At 47.7% G+C, this 23,211-nt stretch overlaps 1 protein-coding gene across 2 annotated transcripts in view; it reads left to right on the top strand.

Annotated features, from left to right (window-relative positions):
• The first annotated feature begins 12,846 nt into the window (after nucleotides 1–12,846).
• The window catches only part of LOC119453100 (PCNA-associated factor-like), a 38,501-nt gene continuing 28,136 nt past the window's right edge, over nucleotides 12,847–23,211 (top strand). Inside the window, exons 1-3 of one of the 2 annotated variants that reach the window (XM_037715102.2) lie at nucleotides 12,847–13,034; nucleotides 13,122–13,208; nucleotides 19,521–19,803. In XM_037715102.2, the coding sequence (XP_037571030.1) occupies nucleotides 13,001–13,034; nucleotides 13,122–13,208; nucleotides 19,521–19,696 (297 nt within the window). In that variant the 5' untranslated portion in view covers nucleotides 12,847–13,000 and the 3' untranslated portion in view covers nucleotides 19,697–19,803. Of the gene's footprint in view, nucleotides 13,035–13,121; nucleotides 13,209–19,520; nucleotides 19,804–23,211 lie in introns of those variants that run through there. The other variant, XM_049660409.1, reaches the window with a different exon arrangement.

The following is a 23,211-nucleotide window of genomic DNA, read 5'->3' as shown; positions in this document are numbered from 1 at the left end:
TATTGTAGAAAATCCTAATTTGTATGGCCGATTTTATAGGTGCTGCAATCAGACTTCTACACATCACAGAAAAACAAAATTATAATTAAATCAAAATTGTAATTGCCTACAGTGACCAACTACTGCCCTACAAAAACATTAAGTAACTACAGAAACTAATACATCTTACTTTACCAATATTTCCCTCCAAAAATACACTAAAAAGAACAAGCTGGCCTCGCTGTTTCAGTGCGTCCACTGAAACCCTTCACACGCGGATGATCTTCAGTAACACAATCTTTTATATTGCTATACTACACTACACTATTGTTATATGCTTTTTAAAATTGTCTTTTGTCTTCTACCCTCGGATTTCTTGTGAAGGCATCAGCAGTAACACTTGAAGCTCACTCGATGTGTTCACTGGAAGGATGGGCAACGTTGTAATCAACCAACACGTTGTGCACAAGATTTTGGTTGCTCAATGCTGTGTTGCTCGCATCTAGGTCTTCTATGAAGTGTACACTATGACATAGTAGCCGGGCCTCAAATAAGGTGCTCCCGGTAGGGCTGGTGAAAAACTGAAAAATTGTGTATAGGCGATTCCCGGAATAAACATTAGAAGTAGACAATTGTATGGCTCTCGAGCCATAGAATTGCTGTTTGAATTAGTGAGGCAACATTTGGTGGACCTCCTTCCAGCACCCTTCACTCCGTAGCCACATAGACTTGAATGACTAATTTGAACGGACACCAGGAAATCTTTAGGTTGCTTGAAAAGGTGGCCAAATATGTAATTTAAAATAAAGTCGCACAATGTTTAGACCTAAAAATACTGCTTGTAGATTACAATTGCAAATATAGATGTATATTGTTACGGATGAGGCGTGTTTATTTACAGGTGATGGATGAAAGTCTAGGAAAATAGTTACAATATTATCAGACATACAGAAACATGGGTGTTCAATGGACAAAAAAACTTTCATTTATGTCACAGAAGTCTATACAGTTAACTGAGCAAAGAATAATTGAGCAGCAGTTTTTAACACCTCAGAGTCACACCTAAGAGATAGAGAATGCTATTATAAATTACTTGTTACAGTTTGTTTTGAAACTAGTGTAACTGGTTACATGTGACTAGGTTACTGAAAAATGTCTCTGAGATATAGCGAGCATTACCAAGCAAACAGAATAGTTATTGAATTACAAAACCACCAGAAAATAGAATTTATTATGAGCAATTGGTTATGTACAAGTCTGGCTACAATGGGGCTAAATGCACATGGTGAGTGCTATCCTTTCAGGAGATGCCGTAATTAAAAGGAGTGTGAGTGAACCCGTAACAATGCAATAGAAGGATTTTAAAATAAATGCATAAGCCATGCAGTCTGCTGATTTCATCAGTAAGGCTATTATTTTACTAAAGTTCAACTCTCCATAAAGGTCAGAGGTGTAATGACAAACATCTGTCTTTCAGCTCGTGCAGGTGCTACCAGTCGACAACACTGCTGCTGAAGAGGCCCCAACACTAGTGCCTGCAACGACACTCAGACACCAAGCGAGCATGCAGAGGTGAGCATGAAATGTAAGGAAGGTGACGAGTGAGCTGATGCGAAATCTATGCTGATGCAGGTGCAAGGCATTCCATCAGAAGGCTGCAGGCAGGCTAGGGATGAGCTAGGTACAAGTGAAGACTGTGCATCCCCCCAGGGGTATCCGAATCGACCGACTGTCAAAACCCTTCACCACCTGGACCACACATACTCTTCAAAAGAAAGCCCTAGAAGCAAGGCAAAGCGGCTGGAAAGGTCCCTCAAGGAAGCCAGAAAAAGAATAAAAGTGCTTGAAGCAAAAACAAACTGACACATTGAGCGAAGCCGTACCCTGCAGAACGTGATTGATGAAATGAGGAACAAGTCACTGATTACAGAAGAGGCACAGACAAAACTGGAACAATTTGGAAACCTGCCAGTCGAAATACTTAATAATTGGCGCAAAAATGCCACAGAGCAGCCTCGAGGCAGGAGGTACAGTATATAAATGAAAAAAATACCACGACACTACATTATTACTCCCCTCGAGCATATGACTATGAAAGTTCTTTGTTTGCCATGCCTAGCGTGCAATCTATACGGTAGTGGCTCAGAGTTGTTGGAGGCTGGCCTGGCTTCACAGCTGAGGTGTTAACAGCACTCAAAGAGCAGCACAAAAACGACACACCATGAGAGCGCCTGTGCTCCATCCTTCTTGATGGAATGAGCATCAAGAAGGCATGCGAACTGGACCTTTCAAGTGGGCGACTGATACGGTTTGTAGATGTAGGAAACGGTCAGGAACCTCACGATGCAGACAACATCCCCCTTGCTACACAGGCACTAGTATTCATGGTGGTAGGGTTGGCAGCGCCATGGAAGATGCCCTTCGGATATTTCCTGAACGCTGGACTTTCAGGAGAAGTTATAAAGAACTTGCTCCTCGAAGCCGTCCACTGCATACAAGAATGTGGACTCAAGGTGACTGCAATTGTGTGCGACTGCCTTATGGCCAACGTGGCAATGGTGAAGCTTCTTTGGTGCCGCGTGCATGAGCTCACATTTGAAAACCTAAGGACATCATTCCCAAACCCACAGGATGAACAAGAAGAAATTTTCGTAATGTTTGACGCATGCCATGCACTCAAACTACTGCGGAACCTTTTGGGTGACAAGAACATTCTTTTGAGTGAAACATATGGGGTAAGTGTTACATTTCATGAATAATAATAACGCTTATGGGCCATAATGTGACAGTGCTACTGTAATAGAGGAATTAAAGGCATGGAAGCGCATAGGCATCTCATTTCAAAGCAAACAGGTTAGCTATGAATTGAACACAAAATGGATGTAGAATTCTTACACCTCATGATCAGGACCATCAGCAAATTCTCCTATGCTAAAGCTTTAAGCATCTTGTACAAAAGCAGCCTATTTTAGACGCGAAGCAACTTATGGCGGGCGCTTTGTCTGTCCCTCCCGAGGCGTCCCACACCCCCACAACGCATCCCCTCCCCCTCTCTCTCCTCTCCTACGCTCCCCCCTTTCTCTCCTCTAGAAATCCGGAGCGGCGTGCACGACAGGTGGTGTGACAGCTGCATGCTCCGCTGGGGGCGCCACGGTAGTTCTGCGGTATGAAAATTATGGAGCGCGCGCGCCTCATTCTCTCTCCTGTGAAGCGCCGCGATGAGCGCTCGGGCCACTGCAGCGAAACCATCTCCCGCTTAAGCTAACCATCTCCCCACTGCTTTGCATCCACACATGGTTCCCTTTAGCGGGAGATGGAGTAATTTTTTTCCGATCGACACATTTGAAATAATAACTCTCCCATGTGCAAAGAAGTAAGTCCTTTCATTTTAGCTGGAAATTAAACAAGCAGACAGTACTTGTACAAGAACTCACAATGTGGGATTAGCAAAATACCGTACGCACTCGGGTAAGGGCTGCACTCTGAACTTGTCAGCGAAAAATTTGGAGAAAAAAATTTCCAACAAAGATGTAATCACGTTTGGTACCCTTCTTCTTCTTCTTTCTGGGGTTTTACGTGCCAAAACCAGTTCTGATTATGAGGCACGCCGTAGTGGAGGGCTCCGGATTAATTTTGACCACCTGGGGTTCTTTAACGTGCGCTACAACGCAAGCACACGGGCGTTTCTGCATTTCGCCTCCATCGAAATGCGGCCGGCGCGGCCGGGATTCGATCCCGCGACCTCGGGCTCAGCAGTGCAACGCCTTAGCTGACTGAGCCACCCCGGTACCCGATATCGTGCACGTGCATCGGTGAATTTTTTTCGTCCTGCGTACTTGCACGTGCTGCTACTACATGGCGAGGGCCAGGGTGTGCACAAGTCGCTAGCTGCGCTGGCACCATTTTGACCAAAAGGTGCATTCCTGTGTAAGAGCCGCATCATATCAAAATTGTGAAGGGAAAAAAAATGCAGCCCTTACACAAGCATATACGGTACATATGTAACTAAAAGCTTGTTTAATTTAGGCAACGTGAGGCAAGAGCAACTTTCAGGCCAAACAACGCTCAATTAGGGCACACCAACTCAGTGAAAATCCTGAAGGTAAAATAATTTCCAAGATATCTGTCCCCTCAAAGTGCAATGAAATACATACATAGCAGTAAAAGTTTGTTCTGCCCTGCAATGCATGAGGCAGGCTTTGCGGAAAACAAGTGAAATGTTAATGTCTCTTGTAGCACATTTTATTAAGGGAAGGATACTTTGAAGCTACAGAAAGTTTATGGATCTGTACTGTTGACTGCATCACTACACTTCTTTAATTCTACAATCGCAGTGTGTACCCTAAAAGGATCAAACCAGAGTCAATTAATTTACATCAACTTTGACACTTATGCATTAACCTCGCCATTTGCCATGCATGTCATATATCCATCGCATCAAGTAGTCTATCCAGAGAGGTGGAACTTCACCATCCTCGAAACAAACCTTTCACGAAAGAAAATAAAAATAAAGGTATTACACCATGTACACATAGGGGGCAAAAGATTGTCAGTAGTTATCATATCTTAGCTCATGTGCAGGCCTGAGGTGCTCCTTCATTTTATCAATATCAATCCATTTTAGCCTGTCTTTGTCTACATGATTCTGGCCCACAGCGACTGCTACAACTCTGTAGTGTCGTGGCTGGGCAACTTAATTGTACCTTGTTTCCACACGCACTAATTGTGCTGTGTTTATGATGATGTTTATTGTCTTCCCAATGGCTTCTATTTTTTATTATTTGTTGTCAATGGGTTGTGGGATGTATTCCGCATAAATTAAGCCATTTCATGGTTCAAAACAATCCACAATAAACAATAGAGGAATGCTTTAAACTGTCCCAATAACAAACAAACCTTGAACTTAAGTTTTATTTATGATAAATTTTTCATGCATACTACCCAATGCAAAGAGTAGCAACCTTCACCTTTCATTTCCCCTCGCCCCAATCTAACACAGAATGTATCGAAAGAAATAGATACTGTGATAACGTCAAGCGCTGACGCGCCACTGCGTTATCGCATGCACTGATAGCAGCGGATAAGCAACCGCTGCCTATAAAAGTGCGTCAAACGAATAAACGCACACATCTTGTTCTGCACCTGCCACGGCTGTTTCTTTGAGTACGGCTGCCGCCTACTCGGCTGCCGCACGCTACTACATCTACTGGCGACGAGGATGGGATGCCGGCGGCTTGCCACTTGCTTCTGCTGTTGCTGCTGAAGACGACGACAGCCTGGCCGGCGCTGCAATGGCGAAGGTGGGAAAAATTGATAATTTTGATGAAAAGAGTGAGAGCTTCGAGTCCTACTTGGAAAGATTTGAGCTTTACGTGTTGGCAAATGATGTGGCTGAAGGCAAGAAACTAGCTGTATTCTTGACGGTAGTAGGACCTCGAGTGTATGAAGTATTGAAGAACCTGCTAATACCTCACTCCCCAGCCAGCAGAACGTATGACGAGGTCACGACTCTGTTGAAAACCCACTACAGTCCCCGAAAGGCCGTGATCGCGGAAAGGTGCCGATTTAACCGAAGAGTGCAACTTGAGCAAGAGACGGTAGCCGAATTTATTGTTCAGCTGAAGCACCTGGCTAGAAGTTGCGATTTTGGCAAATTTCTCGACGAAGCGCTTAGAGACAGGCTTGTCGCCGGGCTACGCTGCGCCGACACTCAACGTGAGCTGTTTGCAGCTGAACAGCTGACATGCGAAGAGGCATGCAAAATCGCGTTAAATCGTGAACTAGCTTGTACACAAACTCAACAAATGAAATTAGAAGAGCCCCATGGTAGATCACAAAGGTCGACAGGGCTAGAAGTTGATGTTCTGAGGAAGGGCAATCGTGCTAAGGAAAGCTATCGGGTCAAGACTGAACCCCTAGAGTGCTTCCGTTGCGGTAAAAGTCATACGCCCGAAAGTTGCCGGTATCGCAAGTACAAGTGCCACAATTGCGGTGAGCAAGGTCACTTGCGCATAAAGTGTAGACAGAGCACAGGCAGACCGAAGGCGCTAAATGCAATCGATTGCCGGGAAGACGATTCCGACGAAGATCAAGAAATATACAGCATGACAATAAATAAGTCTGCGTACTATGTCACTGTTCACATGGAAGAACAAGCCATAAGAATGCAAATTGACACAGGGGCTTCCGTCACCGTCATGCCGAAGTCTGTTTTTCAGCGCAAGTTTCCACACTTGACGGTCAAGAAAGAGACTGTTCCTTTAAGGACATACACAGGGGAACTGGTGCCGGTCGTAGGATCGGTGAACGTGCGAGTCGAGCATGGTGATCAAACTGAGATTTTACCTGTGCTGATAGTAGATGACTGTGGACGAGAGTTGCCATGTCTGCTTGGTCGTAACTGGCTGAGAAAGCTTAAATTGAACTGGCAGGAAGTTCAAGCTTTACAGCAAGATGATGCCGTGAATGAAATAAACAAGAAATTTGAGGCCGTGTTTTCACCGCAGATAGGCTTGATAACGGGCTACAAAGCACAAGTTCACTTGAAGCCAAACAGCAAGCCAGTATTTTGTAAGGCCCGTCTTGTCCCTTTTGCGTTGAGGCGAGTTGTGTCCGAGGAACTGAACGCCTTAGAACAGACTGGGGTATTAAAAAAGGTCACCAGAAGTGATTGGGCAACTCCTTTGGTGGTGGTACCTAAAGACGGAGGGGCAAAAGTGCGGCTGTGCGGTGACTACAAGGTCACGGTGAACCCGGTGCTTCTGACTGAGCATTACCCTCTTCCTTTGCCAGAAGATTTGTTCGCAATGTTAGCAGGCTCAAAGGTATTCTGTGTTCTTGACCTTGCTACCGCTTACCAACAAGTGGAGCTTAACGAAGATGCGAAGGCGATTTTAACTGTAAACACACACCAAGGCCTTTACCAATATCAGAGGCTCCCTTACGGCATCGCAAGTGCTCCTGCCATATTCCAGTCGCTCATGGACGGTCTTCTAAAAGGTATCCCTCAAGTAGGGTGCTACATTGATGATGTCATCATTGGAGGTTCGAATGCGAATGAATGTCGGCAAAAGCTGGAAGAGGTGTTGACACGGCTACAGAATCACAATGTGACGCTGCGCATGGAAAAATGCAAGCTCTTTTTCAGCGAAGTCCGCTACCTGGGCCACGGAATTTCAGCTGGGGGAATCAAGCCACTGGGATCGAAAGTAAGGGCGATTAAGGATGCACCCGAGCCCACGAATAGTACGGAGCTGAAATCTTTCCTTGGAATGGTAACATTCTACTCCAAGTTCCTATCGAACTTGGCGTCCGTTGCTGCGCCGCTCTACGAGCTCCTGAAGAAGGGCAAGCGTTGGAATTGGACAGGCAAGTGTGCCCTCGCGTTTCAGGAAATGAAGAACTTGCTCTCGACCAGTCCGTTACTTGCTTACTATGATCCGAAGCAGCCCTTGGCTATAAGCTGTGATGCTTCGCAGTATGGGCTCGGCGCGGTTCTTTTCCACATACTTCCAAATGGTATAGAAAAACCTGTTGCTTTTGCGTCCAGGACGCTATCGCAAGCTGAGCGTGGCTATGCCCAGATTGAACGAGAGGCGCTAGCGATAATCTTCGCTCTCAAGAAGTTTCATCGCTACGTATATGGCCGGGAATTCACGTTGTTCACGGACCATCAACCATTGATAGGCATCTTAGGGCCACGCAAGCAGGTTCCATCTTTGGCGGCTGCTCGCATGCAACAATGGGCTTTAATCTTGGCTTCTTATCGTTATGAATTGAGATATCGAAAGGGAGCTCAAATGGAAGTTGCAGACGCGCTGTCCAGACTGCCTATTTCAAGTGGAACCAGGAAGGATGAGACCGATACCCTCTGTGTTTTTGAGACTACGCCACTGATGGCTAAGGATGTTGCTAAAGCGAGCAAGTATGACGCGACGCTCAGCAAGGTCTACCGATATACATTGGAAGGATGGCCAGCACAAGTCAAAGACACTGAACTTGTACCGTACTATAACAGACGTGCGGAGCTATCGCTGGAAGCAGGATGCGTCACATGGGGAAGTCGTGTTATTGTGCCAACAAAGTTGCACAACGCGGTGTTGGGACTGTTGCACGCAGAACACCCTGGGGCGTCACGCATGAAGATGCTCGCACGTAGCCTGCTATGGTGGCCAGGACTAGACGCAGACATAGAAAGAGCGGTAAAAATGTGCAGCATTTGCCAAGAGATGCAAAACAGTGCTCCCCGTTCTCCGCTCGAGCCATGGCCGTTTCCCGCCCGCTGCTGGCAGAGAGTGCATGTGGACTTTTTTGAATTTGAAAAAACTACATTCCTCTTGTGCGTAGACTCGTTTTCAAAGTGGATCGAAGTGTTTCCTATGCGTACTACTACAGCCACGAAGACTATCGAGCGCTTGCGTAGTCCGTTTGCTGCTTACGGATTTCCTGAACAACTGATTTCTGATAATGGCCCTCAGTTTTCGTCGCAGGAGTTCCAGGATTTCCTCGATGCCTGTGGCATCCGACGCACGTACAGCCCGCCATACCATCCGGAATCCAACGGGGCTGCCGAAAGGTCGGTGCAAACTGTTAAGAGGAGCCTTCGCAAGCAGTTGATGCACGACAAGAAAGGAGATAACTGCAGACCAATGCGGTTCAGACTGGACGATTTCTTGCTGGCGTATCGGACAACACCAAACACGACAACAGGCAAGTGTCCGGCCGAACTGTTTCTGAAACGAATGCCGCGCACGAAACTGTCATTGCTGAGGCCATCGTTTCGGGATGACATGCAGACCAAGCAAGAAGTGGTAAAACGGCAGCATGACCGACGGAGATCTACTTTCCGTTCATTCAGGGAAGGAGACTGGGTATACGTGAAGACGGTCAGGCACGAGAAGGTTTCATGGACGGAAGGGCGTGTAGTGCGGCTAGTCAGCCCTGTGACCTATCTGGTAGAGACTCAGAAAACAGTCCGGCACGTTCATGTTGACCATTTGCGCTCGCGCAGTTGTTTCCGACATGCAGGATGTGACATTGGGGCAGAAGCCTCGAGACCACCCGGGACCGAGGACCTTGTACGTCATCAGGAGGCCGCCCAAACCGCACCCCAGCAGGCGCATCATGAGGCTGACACGGCATTACCTCCCCTTCCGGATGACGCAACAACCCCGGACCCGCCACCACCAGACGGGCAGGAATTGCAACTGCCCGCTTCGGACAACGACCACCCTCAGACGCAAGCTGAAGAGTCTTCCGTCTCCCCGCCAACCCTGCGCAGAAGCCAGCGTGCCCGGAAACCACAAGACCGATATGCCTCCCGCGATTTCCGTCACTGAAGCCAATCAATAAAGACTATGATCTGGGGGGGAAGGAATGTGATAACGTCAAGCACTGACGCGCCACTGCGTTATCGCGTGCACTGATATCAGCAGCGGATAAGCAACCGCTGCCTATAAAAGTGCGTCAAACGAATAAACGCACACATCTTGTTCTGCACCTGCCACGGCTGTTTCTTTGAGTACGGCTGCCGCCTACTCGGCTGCCGCACGCTACTACAGATACAAATGTCATTTTCCAGATAGGAACTCTTTCTTGGTGAGGTCCAGTGATGGGATGCTTATAGAGTACACTTATTAGCCGTTTTTTTGATACAAGACACTTCAAATATTTCTCTATCAGCCAACCTCTGGATCCTTCTGAGCGCACATGTGCTTTGAAACTGTGTAGTGCACGAGCACCTATTGCAATGGTCAGCCAGAGAGCCACCAGCCACTAAAACACTGACAGCCGCCCTCTGTTTCCCTCATGCGGTCGTTAAAACACCGACCCGTTTTCAAACACCGCAGCTGGTTAACCATGCTTCAAGGCTTGATTACTTCAACATAACTTTTTTTTTACAAACATTCTTTTCTACTGTTCCTTCTTTATATTCTGTTTACACACTTTGTTTTTGTTTTCCATATGCTGTATCCTCCCCCCTACAAAATGCCATAACAGTGTTGCAAGCTTTTTAAGTAAATTAAAAATGAATAAATAGTAAAAGGGGGCCTGAACCAACATTTTAGATCAGTGAATAAGTGCATATTACAAGCAGAGCATGGAACTGTGAGTACCTCTGTCACATTTACTAGTGCTATTGGCCCCGAGACCGACCTACAGGGGCGCTGCTCGCGTGAGGTTGCGGCACAAACTCACACCTGTCGCCTGCTGCAGTTCCGGCAGCGTTCGGGCTACTTCTGCAGTGTTTCCATTTGTGCGCTCTCGTTCTCTATGCTTGTATACTTATGACGATCATCTCAAATATATTTTTACAGCATCTTCATTAGCGAAAATTTATTCAAAGTGCTTATTTCCTCTATGTCCTAAATGCAGCTGCTGCAGCCAGAATTGAACCCACCGCCTTGAGCTCAGCAGCGCAACACCACAGCTGCTAAGCTATCGTGGCGGGCAAAAGATATACACAATGGCATTGTCTTTGGCACTTCCCTTAATGTTGCCTTGAACCCAAGTAGTGGGAGAAAATGGCAAGGACTACTGCCATCACGGAGCCAAATGTGATTAAATCAGTCAATAATACAGGGCCTTGAGCAATGCTTGTGTCAGCGCCTTTGTGATAGCCTTGTTTATGAAAGTACCGTGTTTTATGCATAAATGATCTCTTCAATCGTTGGCTGATGATGATCTCTTCATTGATATTCTTGTATATCTATGTTACTGCAAATGATAGTTCATTACTGTTGATCACAATTAGTAAACCTTGTAATATATATATATTACGTTTGTGTTTGTCACAACCATTAGGCACATCCTACATCTAAACATGGAGAAAGGGCCCATAACTGATCTATCCCTGTAAAACAGAAGAGGGTGGCGTTTTGATGACTCACCAAATTGCTGCAGGTGAAGCGTGGGCCCGACCCCTCCTCTCGGCAGACGATGCGGCCGCAGCGGAGACAGTTGTTGATGAGCGCGTGGTGGTGAGCCTGACATTCGCACGAGTGTCGGCCGGGCAGCAACACGACATCGCGCAACCGTTCTTCCCGGCTGTGCACAGGTTGACGAAACGCTGCTTGCGGCACGATGCGTTCTGCGTCATGGCGATGTTCGACCGCTCCTTATCAGGAACTGCCTGTTCCGATACCTGCTGGCTACTGTTCAAGCTCGACTCCAGCTGCTCCAGATTGATCTTGCGCTGGCTGCAATACGAATACACGAATAAGTTTTGCTAAACGCAGCAAGTCAAGGTGCATGGACATTTACAACGAATTCACAAGCTCGTGTGTTCGTAAGACAACTCATCTGCACTGAATTAACATACGCTAGTAGGATGATAAAAACTGCTTTTATAGCTGAGTCTTGCCCACAGTGGCCATAGCTCTTTGAAGGGGTGACACTGCGCCTAGAGTATTTATGCAACGCAAGAACGGCGCATTTGTTTGCATCGGCGCGCGTACGGCCACCGCTCGCTGTTCTCTTCAAGTACAGCAGAAACCGTGCACCGCTCACACGAAATGAGGAAATGTTCAAAGCATATATGAACACTTCTCATGCACATGTCACAAGCGATCACACTGAGACGAGAAGGCATGGACGTCACGGGAACATGGAAAACGGCTACAACGACCACCTAGTCGCACTGGCACGCGAAAATGCCGATGCCTGCCGTACTCGCGTGGCAACGAGCGGTGTTGTTGCTTACGATGCAGTATCGAAAGGGCCATCACTTGTTGCCTGTTTAGCATAAGAGGCAAACTGTGTTATCGGTAACTACTAAATCTGGCAGCGTAAAAATACACTCTAGTAGTTGCACTTCGTTCATGGAAGCGTCGGCGACTGCGACCGACAGCCTTCGTTCAAGAACGGTGCCTGTACCGCGGTATTAGCACTGCGCCATGTCGCCGCTTCCCACACACTGTGTGTGCATCGTACTATGCTAAGAGTGGTTCACTTCAAATCGATAAGGTCAGTACGGACCTATATAAGCAGTTTCCTTCGTCGTACTTTCTTATCCTATATTTCAGGTCCGCCGGTAGCGGACGAACTCGTACGCTGTAGCTGCCTGAACGAGATCGACACCGCCTCAAACTTGTTGCGGAGGGCTGTAAAGGGCTGGAAATCATGCATATCAGCGTCGGAAGCACATTTCGACTCAATTTGAGCGTCAATAAATACATACACGAGCGTATTTGCGGCGATATTCACGTTGTCGGTGCGATGTTCTCACTCGGCGGCCGCTCGCACGGCGATCAACACACAGGTTTTGTCGGCGTCATCGGCATGAAAGCTTATCACACTACGATCACTTGCTGTCGTCGGCCGCTTCTTCGTCATACTTGTATGACAATATAGGTCTCCCACTGGCACAGTACCACAACTACAGCCGGCCGAGCGTTGGCGCCAGCATGAGGTCGACTTCTCACTGGCATCGGTGTCGTGTCGGCACATATTGTGATTTACGGGACGTTAACCGAATATCGCTGTGAACAGCTGAAGTTTCTACCGAAACACAGCGCAAATACCGCGTCGTCGACCGGCACAGCGCCGACAATAAGTTCGCGTCCTCGACGACTATCCTGCATACGCGTGCGTCGTCAGCTGCACGAACCACCGACGCCGTACAAAACGTTTCCGGCGCTCGCCGCTAGGGTACAGCGCATGCGCACTCGGGACATGCAAATGCAAATGGTAGCAGACATCTTTCTTAGCTCTGCAGTAAATTAAAATAATTATTTATAGGTATTAATAAAGTTTGCTTATAATTAAAATGAACTATAGAAATTTTAAGTCCTCATAGTTACAATTTTTGTTTACAACAGAAGTTAAAAAAGAAACATGCAGAATAGTTGTACGTCAAAACGCGCGCAAAGTTTCGCTACGGTAGTTTCGCGCTACTTTCGGCGCGGGCGATCGCGGTAGGGATAACGCTATTCAGCGTTGAGCGCTTTCCTGCGGTAAAAATTTCGAGGGAGGCTTTGTGCCACTCACAGGCATTACCAAGCGTTAACGCAACGCAGTAGCCATGGTGCGAACGAAGGCGGACGTTGCCAGCCGAGGTAAGTATGAACACCGTGAACAAGCTGGTTGCACTGTTCACAGATAAGGTGGTTTTCGGACAACAGCGTATCATATCTCTTCCGCAGCTGTTGGTGCGAAGTCCTTCAGGAAAACTTTGAGCAGTCCCGGAGCTGCCAGTTCCAGCACACCGAGTTCTCGAAAGACTAAAGGAGGTATGTGGCCCGATATGCGGCTGAAAAGCGTAGCAGTGCATTGCTGGGTTGATGAGTACGAGAGAAGTCGTGTGGACGTTTTAGCGCTGTCATATTTTCTCGCCGAGTGGTTTTGGGCATTTAATCAGCGTGCCTACAGGTCTTTGAAATCCTTGAAAACCCTTGAAATTGAAAAGTGCGTTTTCAAGGCCCTTGAAAGTCCTGGAATTTTTTTCCTTCCTTGAAAGGTCCTTGAATTTCGTGAGCAATGCACTCTGATATCGACATTGCGACCTCCTTTCTGTGATAGATCGGCGTCGATCTTACAAACTCCCCCATTTCAAAAACAATACGCCTGCGCGAGCACACATGGTTCCGTTTTGCAGAACTGCACGAAAAAAAAAAAAAAATGTCACAGCTAGTTTCGCCCTAACTGCGACGCACTGAATGCGATAGCAACACAGCAATGTCATACGAAGTAAGGTGAGCGGCTTTGGTAGCAATATGAATTGTAGTAAACATGAGCTGATTAAGAAGCAGGTGTGCTGCGGCGTAAGTAGACCGACATGAAGAGAGACTTAATGACCACGAGAAGGCGCGTGTGAAACGGTGGTGTTGATGAGAAGCGCTTCCCGTGGGCAGCGCGTGCGAAGGGACACACCTGTAGCGCTGCACTGCCGATCCGGGCAGCATTGCATGTGTAGTGTGCGTTGGAAAATTTGGTCCGACTATTACTAACTGAATGAACAAGCGTGGTGTGAGCGCGCACAAACAAACATGAATAGATCACACTGAATGACTGCAGACAACGACTGTCAAAACGGTGGCAGCAAGCGCATACGCCGCAGCGGCGAAGGTACGTGCGGTTTATCGCTTCAACGGAAACTGAGCGGCGAATGCACGGCGCATAAAGGTCAGAGCCGTGTGGAGATAAGAGACGATGCGAGCGAGCGACGAGCATGGTTGTTGGCAGAGTAGAAGTGCCCCCGCTCCCTCTGGCGCTGGCTTCCCGCTTCCTTGCTTGCGCGTGGGAGATTGAGTGCGTTCGCTCTCCGTGATAGCTCGCGTCCCCGCACGCTTCCGCTCGGGCATCCGGCGCGCGGCGAAGATCTTATCTATAGGGAACCTCATGGCGACAGCAGAAATCCGGTTGAAGTGTCCATATAATTGCTATCGCAATAATAAATAAAAGGCATCACCGCTTCAAACCGGAGCAGAGCGAGAGACCCGTACCGCGCTTCGGTGCTGGCTCAGCTGGCATTGTGTACGCACTTTCCTCACCCTATCGTTTCACTCCTCGCCGGTGAGTCTGCCTTCTCCCACTCTTGCGCGTGAGGTGAAGCTAAAGTGGAGCAACTTTACCACTGACGCTCAGTGCCTTTGGATGGAGGTTTGTTATATTATTTGTGATAATATAAGTGCAATAACATTAGCGAATTTTCGGTCTTTAATTCACACCTTTGTATAAGACTGCCCCTCAAAACAGCAGTTTTTACGGAAAAAAAATGTATATAAGGCGCACCTGTTCTTTCGGTAAGTGACTCAAAACAAGGTAGTGATGTTTCGCTCCGTGAAAGCGCGGGACACACGCAAAATTATGGGTGCCATATCTTTCCACTCCAGGCGCATTTCTGCAGTCGTGGTTGCCGGGATATTCCGTATAAAGACCAAGGGCGATAACATCGTCCCCGCACGCCGTATGCTGTATGTGCGAGTGACAGCGTGCGACCGTGAGCCGAATCGTGCACAAGGGAGGAAAGCGGGAAGTCAGTCCAGGGGGGGGGGGGGGGGGGGGGCTGTCTGTACTTTCGTAGCGACTGCGTAGTTTGCGCAGCGGCGCGGGCCATATCTTATCTGCAGATGTGATGACTTCGGGGTAGAGCGACTCGCGGTCGGCCTACCGCCGTTTGCGTTGCTGCTCCATCGTTTTCGCACGGCGCTCGGGGGCTTCATCACGAGAACCCTGCACCTCGATAGTACGCACAGAACCTGTGCCAATTAGGTCAACGAGCGCGCTTCGCGTGGCCACGACATCGGATCCGATTTTGACGGCACTTCTTCCGAGGAAAAAAACAAACAAAACGTAAACCGTTCTATAAGACGCACCGGCGAAAAATTGTGAAAAAAAAACGCGTCTTATACACCGGAAAATACGGTATGCTGAATGTTTTGGAAATATTTGATGAAGCAACCCAGCTGATATGTACTGCAGAAGCCTGAGCAGCTGTTGTGAGTGTTCGTTGTGATAACTTTTAATATTGCGGACTTGAGAAATGGTCAAGACATCTTTTACAAAATTGCAATATATACATCTACTTATTTGTTATTATATAATGGATGTGTAGCAAGACTACACTGAATGGTTTGGAAATGTTCGGTAAACTTGGCCAGTTAATACTTGAGATGTCAGAGTAGCTGTTGGGAGCATTCATTGTGTTTTGTGAACTTTTTTTGGTATTGTGAACTTGCAAAGTGATCAAGGCTAGACGTTATTTCCATCATTGGGATATACATTTATTTTTTATTTTAGTGCAACAACCCTATGCTGAATGTTTTGAATAATTTTGGAGAACTTTACCCAGCCTGTACTGGAGAAATCTCAGCCGCTGTTGTAGGCATTCATTTTGTGTTGTGATCTCGAGAAGTTATCAAGGCTAGACATTTTTATTATACAGTGGAATCTCTATGATACGATCACGGCTAATACGAATTTCCGGATGATACGAATTTTTTCTGAGGTCCCGGCCGAGCCCCATTACTTTGCAACGTGCTAGAGAACGGTTGTTACGAATCGATTTTCGACCCGCGTCGGTTGATACGAATAAACGCCGCCCCACCGACGGCCGCGAAAGTGAACAGCAAGAAATCACGCGCGTTTTCCCTTGCTCTTTTGGTGCGGAGGCGCGGACGCGGCGCCGGATAGCGCGGAAGCCGCAGCTGGCCGCGAAGAGTTTGAAGCGGCGGCACTTTTGTTGCTTTTGTGCTTTTCCTTTTGTCTCTTCGCTCGCTGCGGCGGCCGCCACAGCAAGCGAAGGCTCGTGCGTTCTATCGCTTCAACGGAAACTGAGCGGCGTAAGCACGGCGCATACAAAGGTCAGAGCCGTGTGGAGATCGCTTTCAAGATACGGTGCGTGCGACAACACCGACAGCCGGCACAGGCGCAAAGTAGAAGAACGCATTTGTAGGCAGAGTAAAAGCCCCCTTCCTCCCGCGCTACCTTCCCGCTTTGCTCCTTTCGCGTGGGAGATTGCGTCGCCAGTTACCCTTGCGCTCGGTTGCAATATACGCATTTGGTGACGTAGCACAGCGTCGACACGCCCCCCTCCCTCCCTTACCCCCACGGCCTCTCGCGCCACGGAAGTCGCGTTTCCTCTCCGCTGTGCGTTCGCTCTTCGTGAAGGCGCGCATCCCCCGCGCGCTTTACTGGCACATACGGCGCACAGCGACAATTTTATCGCCCTCGGACTCATGCTCCACGTCTCATGCTTCTCCTCCGCATCGCCCTCGTTGATCTCCTCTCCCATCGGTGGGCGTTCTCGTTGAGAAGCGTGCTCGCTACCGCCCTTGTCGGCAAGATTTTACCGCGGAAGCCGCATAATAACCGGTATTTCGTCTCACGCGGCTGCACTGTAAGCGGTATGCGTATACATGGAGTTCTATGGGAGGGTAAACGGGAGTCGGAAAAGGCCGCATTGTAGCCAGCTCTTCACTATAAACGGTTACGTTATAAGTGATCTATACTGTAAATGCTTTTTACGTGCATGTGCCTGAGTGAGTTCACCTCTGATTCTTTAATTTAGCTAGTTTTAATTGTGTTTCGATGATACGAATTTCGGCTAATACGAATATTTTTCGTGACACCGTGAGATTCGTATCATCGAGGTTCCGCTGTAATTGTGATATACATTTATTTATTGCAAGTGCAATAAAACTATTTATTTTTGGAAATGTTAGGGTAAAGAAATCCTACTTTGGATGCCGCTTTGAGTCCTTGAAAAACCTGCGACAGGTCCTGGAAAGTCCTGGCATATCCATGAATTTTTGCCTTGGAAACCTGTATGAACCCTGTTTAATGTTGGTAATAGTTGCATGAGCATTGATGAAATACAGGTGCGCTCCTTACGTTTATGTGGCGCGGTTTCTGCCTGTGGTCTCCCATATCCAGTGGCCATGTTATAAAAGAATACTTTTCCTTCGATTCTATTCGTTCATCACCCGTGACAGCGAGTGGCCGGTAACGGAAACTTGGTGTCATGCAAACGAGCGATGGCAGGCCAAAAAGAACGAAAATTTCAAATCGTTACATAATACAGCCCCGGCTCACTGGTCGAGATTTTCGGTCATTTCAGCAGGTTACGTGGCACTTTTTATTTCTGCCCAGCGGGAATAAAATCATGGGGCACCTACAGAAAGGCCACACACAACTTTTAGTCGTATAATTGCTGCCAATCGTACCTCGTTGCCATTGAACTACATGCCTGCATCAAGACCATCCTCACCGTTATGGTGCCTGCACAAACCTGACATACGCCTCACCATCCCAGAAATTGTGAAGAAAGCTCACATGCCGTCATTTGCCCTGAAACAGGCCACATTAGGACTTCACAGTGGCCGCATACATGTTTATGTCGATGGCTCAGTCACACCTACAAGTTCAGCAGCCGCAGTGATGATACCAGCAAGATCCGTCAAGATACAGCTAAAGACGTCACATGTCTCATCAACGACAGCGGCTGAACTGGTAGCCCTCTGTGCGGCTCATTTCATTTTGGAGGAACCACCCCATCCATGGTCAATCTTGTGCGACTCCAAGGCAGCCCTCCAGAGTTTACTCTCAGTACTGCGCCATGGATCACATGAGCAGCTCGTCGCAGAGATCAGACAAGTACACCATCGCATAGTTGATGAAGGGCATGATATATCAGTGGTTGCCTAGTCACTGTGGCATACATGGCAATGATCGAGCGGACGCAGCGGCCTGATATGCCCATGACGGTGTCAACAGCGTTGCCATTCCTCTTTCGAGAGCCAACGCAGCGAAAAAACGTTCTGCGCTTGCGCGTGAGCTAACATTGATGCAGTGGAATTTATCTGATTTCACAAATGCACGCCTTCATGCCCTGGACCCTAATTTACAGCTCCGTATTCCGTTCAACCTTCCACGACAGGACTGCACGCTTCTAGTCCGTCTATGGCTTGGAGTAGCATTTTCAAATGCAAACTCCTTTCTTATCGGAATGGCCAATAGCCCACTTTGTGAATTCTGCGGGTGCAACGAAACAATCGCACACCTTCTTTGTGAGTGCCCTCGTTTCAACCCGCAGAGCAGCACTCTCAGCGATGATAGATCAACTGCACAACCGCCCAATAACAGAAAAGAACATCCTTCGAAACTGGCCTACACAAACAACGGCGCAAGCCGCCCCGAAGGCACTGCTGCGTTACTTAAGACACCGGACTCAGTGACAAATTGTGACTCTGCACTGTGTTACGTAAGATGGAACGTTGACACTATGCAACACGAGAACGCTTTCGCAGACTGCGTGACGGTGCCCACAGAAACAGTTCTGTTTTGTGTGTGATTTTCTTTTACTTCCTTCGTTTTTTTTTTATTTTAACATATTTTTTCTCTCTCCTTTCGCATCCCTTTACCCCTCCCCCGGTACACGGTAGCCAAGCGGAGGTAACCTCTGGTTAGCCTCCCTGTCTTTCCTTTACCTTTTTTCTCTCTCTGTCCAACGGATCACTGCTTATGAGCGTTTCATCCCATTTAGTTCTAATAGCATTGCATTCGTGGGATACTTCACACTTTCCAGTCTGTCTCCAACAGTTTTCCCTCAAACTTGGGTAGTACATGGTTTAATAAGTCGCGTCATATATATTCAGTCTAACGCCTATATTCAACAGACGCGCCGACTTCGTGGCAGTGTGAATGGCACCGGTTACAGTATTACATAGTTGTAAACACCAAAGCCTATATGAAACAGCCCGATTGTGGAATTTGTTGCATCGCAGCCCTGTTAACTTCTCAGTAAAGTTGCCGTTGTACCACTTCGCATCTGAAAACTATAGACAGTGCCCTACATAATATTCAGTTACTTTTGCATTAAATGCTCTTTACCACTTTTGGAAAAGGTAATTTGGCAAGAATCTGCGCTGAATAGTGATCTTTTGGTTATCAGTGTGCACAGTGGCAGTTTAAAAATTTTGTTCAGCCACGTACATCTGCCTGACAAGGCTGTTGTTCACATCACAATCAACCTGTTCTTGCTCGCACAAGTAGGTGCTTTGAACAGCAATGCTTCACTAATGCAAATTTTGTCTAAATTTCAGATAAGTATGGCGGTGGCAACCCTTACTGCCCACGGCCAACTCCACCCTGGCAGAAAGAAATTACAAGGTTCCTCGTGAAGACAAGTGCCTCCGAAGATGAGAATGGACAGCAGCCATCTGAAACAGCAACTAGTTCTGATGCATCTGACAGCAGCGCAAGTGGCAGCTCATTTTAGTAGTTGCTGCTCTCTTGTTTTTTCTTACCGACTGTTATCCTGCAAGTCATTTCACCATATGTGCTGTATGTATATGCTTTGCAACGTATTGTGAATAAAGAACACTAGAGGCATCTGCAACATTCTACATGCTTTCAGTTTATTCTCTTACCACTCACACAAAGCATAAACGGCCTGGAGTGACTGAAGTTCACTAAACTATTCTCATAAGAGAAGGATGGGAGGGGGAGGGAATGCATTTCACTTAAAATTTAAATGAAATAGAAAATCTTGTTCAGAATGCAAAAAGAAACAAGCTTTCTGCCACACACTGATTATCACAACAGCTTGCATTTGTGTGTATGTATACAAAGTTCAACTTCAGTGCAAGGCTGTCTGTGTAGCATAATTGATGCAGACCATTGAGAAGGGGTTTCAGAAAAACTTTTTTTGATTTGGCTTCCATCTCGCATGAACTTCTCATGCCCAAGCAAACTTTCCCTTCCATTACATCTTTGGCTTGCATTTCTATTACCTCCCTTGTAGATCACACTGACTCGGACTAATTTCATGTCATCAGAAAAGAACCAGAGGTCAGCATGGCGTTACAAATATGCGCCAGGGGACAGGCGATAATATCGGCGATTTGCTTAACTGGCCTTGTCATTATGTTGTCTACGCTAGGGGTGCATTTGAGTTTGAGAATGTATAATATTAAACATTTCATTTTGAAATAATAAAAACTCGTTACAATCGAGTAAATACGGTACACAGGCGAAAATTTACGCAAGTAAGCTTCTCTATGGTGCCACCACGCCTCTTACTTTAGTGCACTATGGAAAGTAGTTTCCCACCGCAGGTTATAACAACTATTCCGTCATTTCTTTACAGAGTGATTGCATATAAATGTACAGTGCTCACGGATTGAAACGCGACAATTTAGGCTTAACCAATGCGCATACTTTTGTTTCTACCATCGGTAGTTTGTGTGACATCGGCACAATCCCGACTCGTACGCTTACATCAGAGTCCGCGTCCTCTTTCGTGACCTGAGGTTCCATTCTGGACACGCATGGCCATAGAGTTTCTAAATAAATACCCTAGAGGGAAAAGTGGCGCTAGTGTCTACGGGGGCTCTCCTGAACGTCGCCTCAACTTACATGGGAATGATGGGAAGTACAGGCTTCGGATTGACTTCTGTCTTGAAACTGGTGGCGTTTGCTTGCGGCGCAGTAAAAGAAGCTGTATTAAAACATTTTCGTGCAAGATTTAATTTTATTTATGTTGTGTTTTATATAATGCACAATACATTGTATAAAGTTTGTATGACTTTGAGAGTGAAGCACGGTTTACCACCAGGGTATGCATCGTTCTGCAATTCTGTTCCTGATTTAGCGCCATTGAATAATTATTTATTTAGTTTCACAACAGCAATAACAACCGTGCATGTGCTTATATAAAAAATACTCATCAAATATTTATCGAAATAAAAATTTTGTATTATGAGAAAATTGTTGCGCCTTTGAGAGAAATGCTACAAGTGTCGTCTGCTACGAGGCCTGCTCACTGCGAACGCGGGAAAAGTGAACTTTTTTCGCAGACGCTAAGCACTTGCGAACTCTCTCGCTCTTTCGAAAGGCTGCATCGGCTGTCACGATTGCTGAACGTCTTCGAGTACTTTTAAACACATCTGCTGCAGTGCTAGCTGGGACCTTTGTGGCCTCTTATGAGCATGCTTCACTATATTGCGACCAGGTCACGAGCTGCGGCGAGCGCAAGCCAGTATTCAGGCAAGGGGAGAAGAAGAAGAGGTTTTTCGTTTTTGGGGTCAGCCATTTTCCTGGCTAGTGCTCGTCTCTGCCGGTGCAGTACTTCTTGCTCTGAAGGCCTTCTGTTGCACCTGACAAACTGGTGGAGGTGCGGGGTAGTCCCAGCAAATGTCCTACATGCCTCCTGGTAGCCCTGTGCCTACAGTGACAACACCTGTTCACCGGGCCAGCCGAAGAGTCCGAGGATTGCCCCCTGAGCTTGGACCTCTTCCCGAGACTACGTCAGCGACGCACCAAAGCGGTATGGAAGGCACTACTACTGCTGCTCACTATAAGCTACAGAAAGTGCCAAAAGTCTTCCATGGTTCCATCCTTGAGGACGTCGAAGACTGGTTGGCTCAGTTCGAACGCGTCGCTGATTTCAATGGGTGGACCGATGCGAACAAGCTGAAGAATGTGTACTTTAGCCTGGAGGATGGCGCTCGCACCTGGTACGAGAACCGCGAACCCTTCTCGTTGTGGAGCGACTTTTGTCGTCATCTGCGGGCAAGTTACGCCAATGCTGATCGCTGTAAACGCGCCGAGTGGGCCATTCAGTTGTGCATCCAAATGCCCAACGAAAGTGTGATGATGTACGTTGAGGACATGACGCGCCTCTTTCGTCGAGCTGACCCGGACATGGCAGAAGATGGGAAGCTCCGCCACTTAATGCGAGGGGTTAAGGAGCAGCTTTTCGCTGGCCTTGTTCGGAGTCCCCCGACGACTGTGGCCGAGTTCTTAACGGAAGCCACGACAATGGAAAAAGTGCTTCAGCAGTGGTCAGCAGTGTACGACTGGCAAATCAGCGTCGCATCATCGATGGATCAGATGGGATCTGCCGGAGGTAGCATCAACATCGACTCCCCCTGTGACCTCATCGATCAGTGGTACGCGACGAGCTGCAAAGAATTAACTGCCCGCCTCAACCTACTGCGGGATCCATATCCAGCCTCATCAGGAACGAGGTGCAGCATGCTCTGCAAGTCCCGCTTTCCAGGGAGGTCACACCACCTGTGCCGAAGGAGCTTCGGCGCGCATCATACGCGGAAGCTACGAGCCGGTATATTCCTGCTTCTCCGCGCTTAATGCGCCCCACGCCTCACGATACACTTCCATCAGTGCAACCGATCCAGCACTTGGAGAACCGCCAACCGCTTCAAAGAAAATCGGACGTCTGGCGCACACCGGACAGGCGACCGCTGTGCTATCACTGTGGCGAAGCCGGACATGTATACCGTGAATGCCCGTATCGCCGCCTTGGACTTCAGGGTTTTGCCGTCGACTCTCCAAGGCCAAGATTAGGCGAAACACCAAGAGCCATTGAGGAATACCTGTCTCAACAGCGCATGCCACTGCCCTTGCGACGGCAGTCACGGTCACCGTCGCCGAGACGATTTCCCCCAAATTCCCGGAGCTCCCCAGTGGCAGCGCAGGGGTGTTCGCCAAGCCCTAGCGGGAAAACTAAAGACAGCGACCTTCGGGAGCGAGGCCGCTGATCATCGACGCGAGCAAGGCCTCCCAGCGACGCGACCAGGTACCGGCAGTGATTCGACAACAACAACTGAACTCGGAAGCCGACTGTCCTTGGATATACCTGTGGTGCTCGACGGTCACCATGAAGTCAGTGCGTTATTGGACACAGGGGCTGATTACTCGATCGTGAGCCGGAAACTAGCGATACACCTGAAGAAAGTAGTTACGCCTTGGTACGGAACACAAATTCGTACT

This window comes from Dermacentor silvarum, chromosome 1 (genome assembly GCF_013339745.2).
Source record: "Dermacentor silvarum isolate Dsil-2018 chromosome 1, BIME_Dsil_1.4, whole genome shotgun sequence".
Lineage (NCBI taxonomy): Eukaryota > Metazoa > Arthropoda > Arachnida > Ixodida > Ixodidae > Dermacentor > Dermacentor silvarum.
Note: the sequence above shows the minus strand (reverse complement) of the source record. Positions and strands in the feature narration are given on the sequence as shown.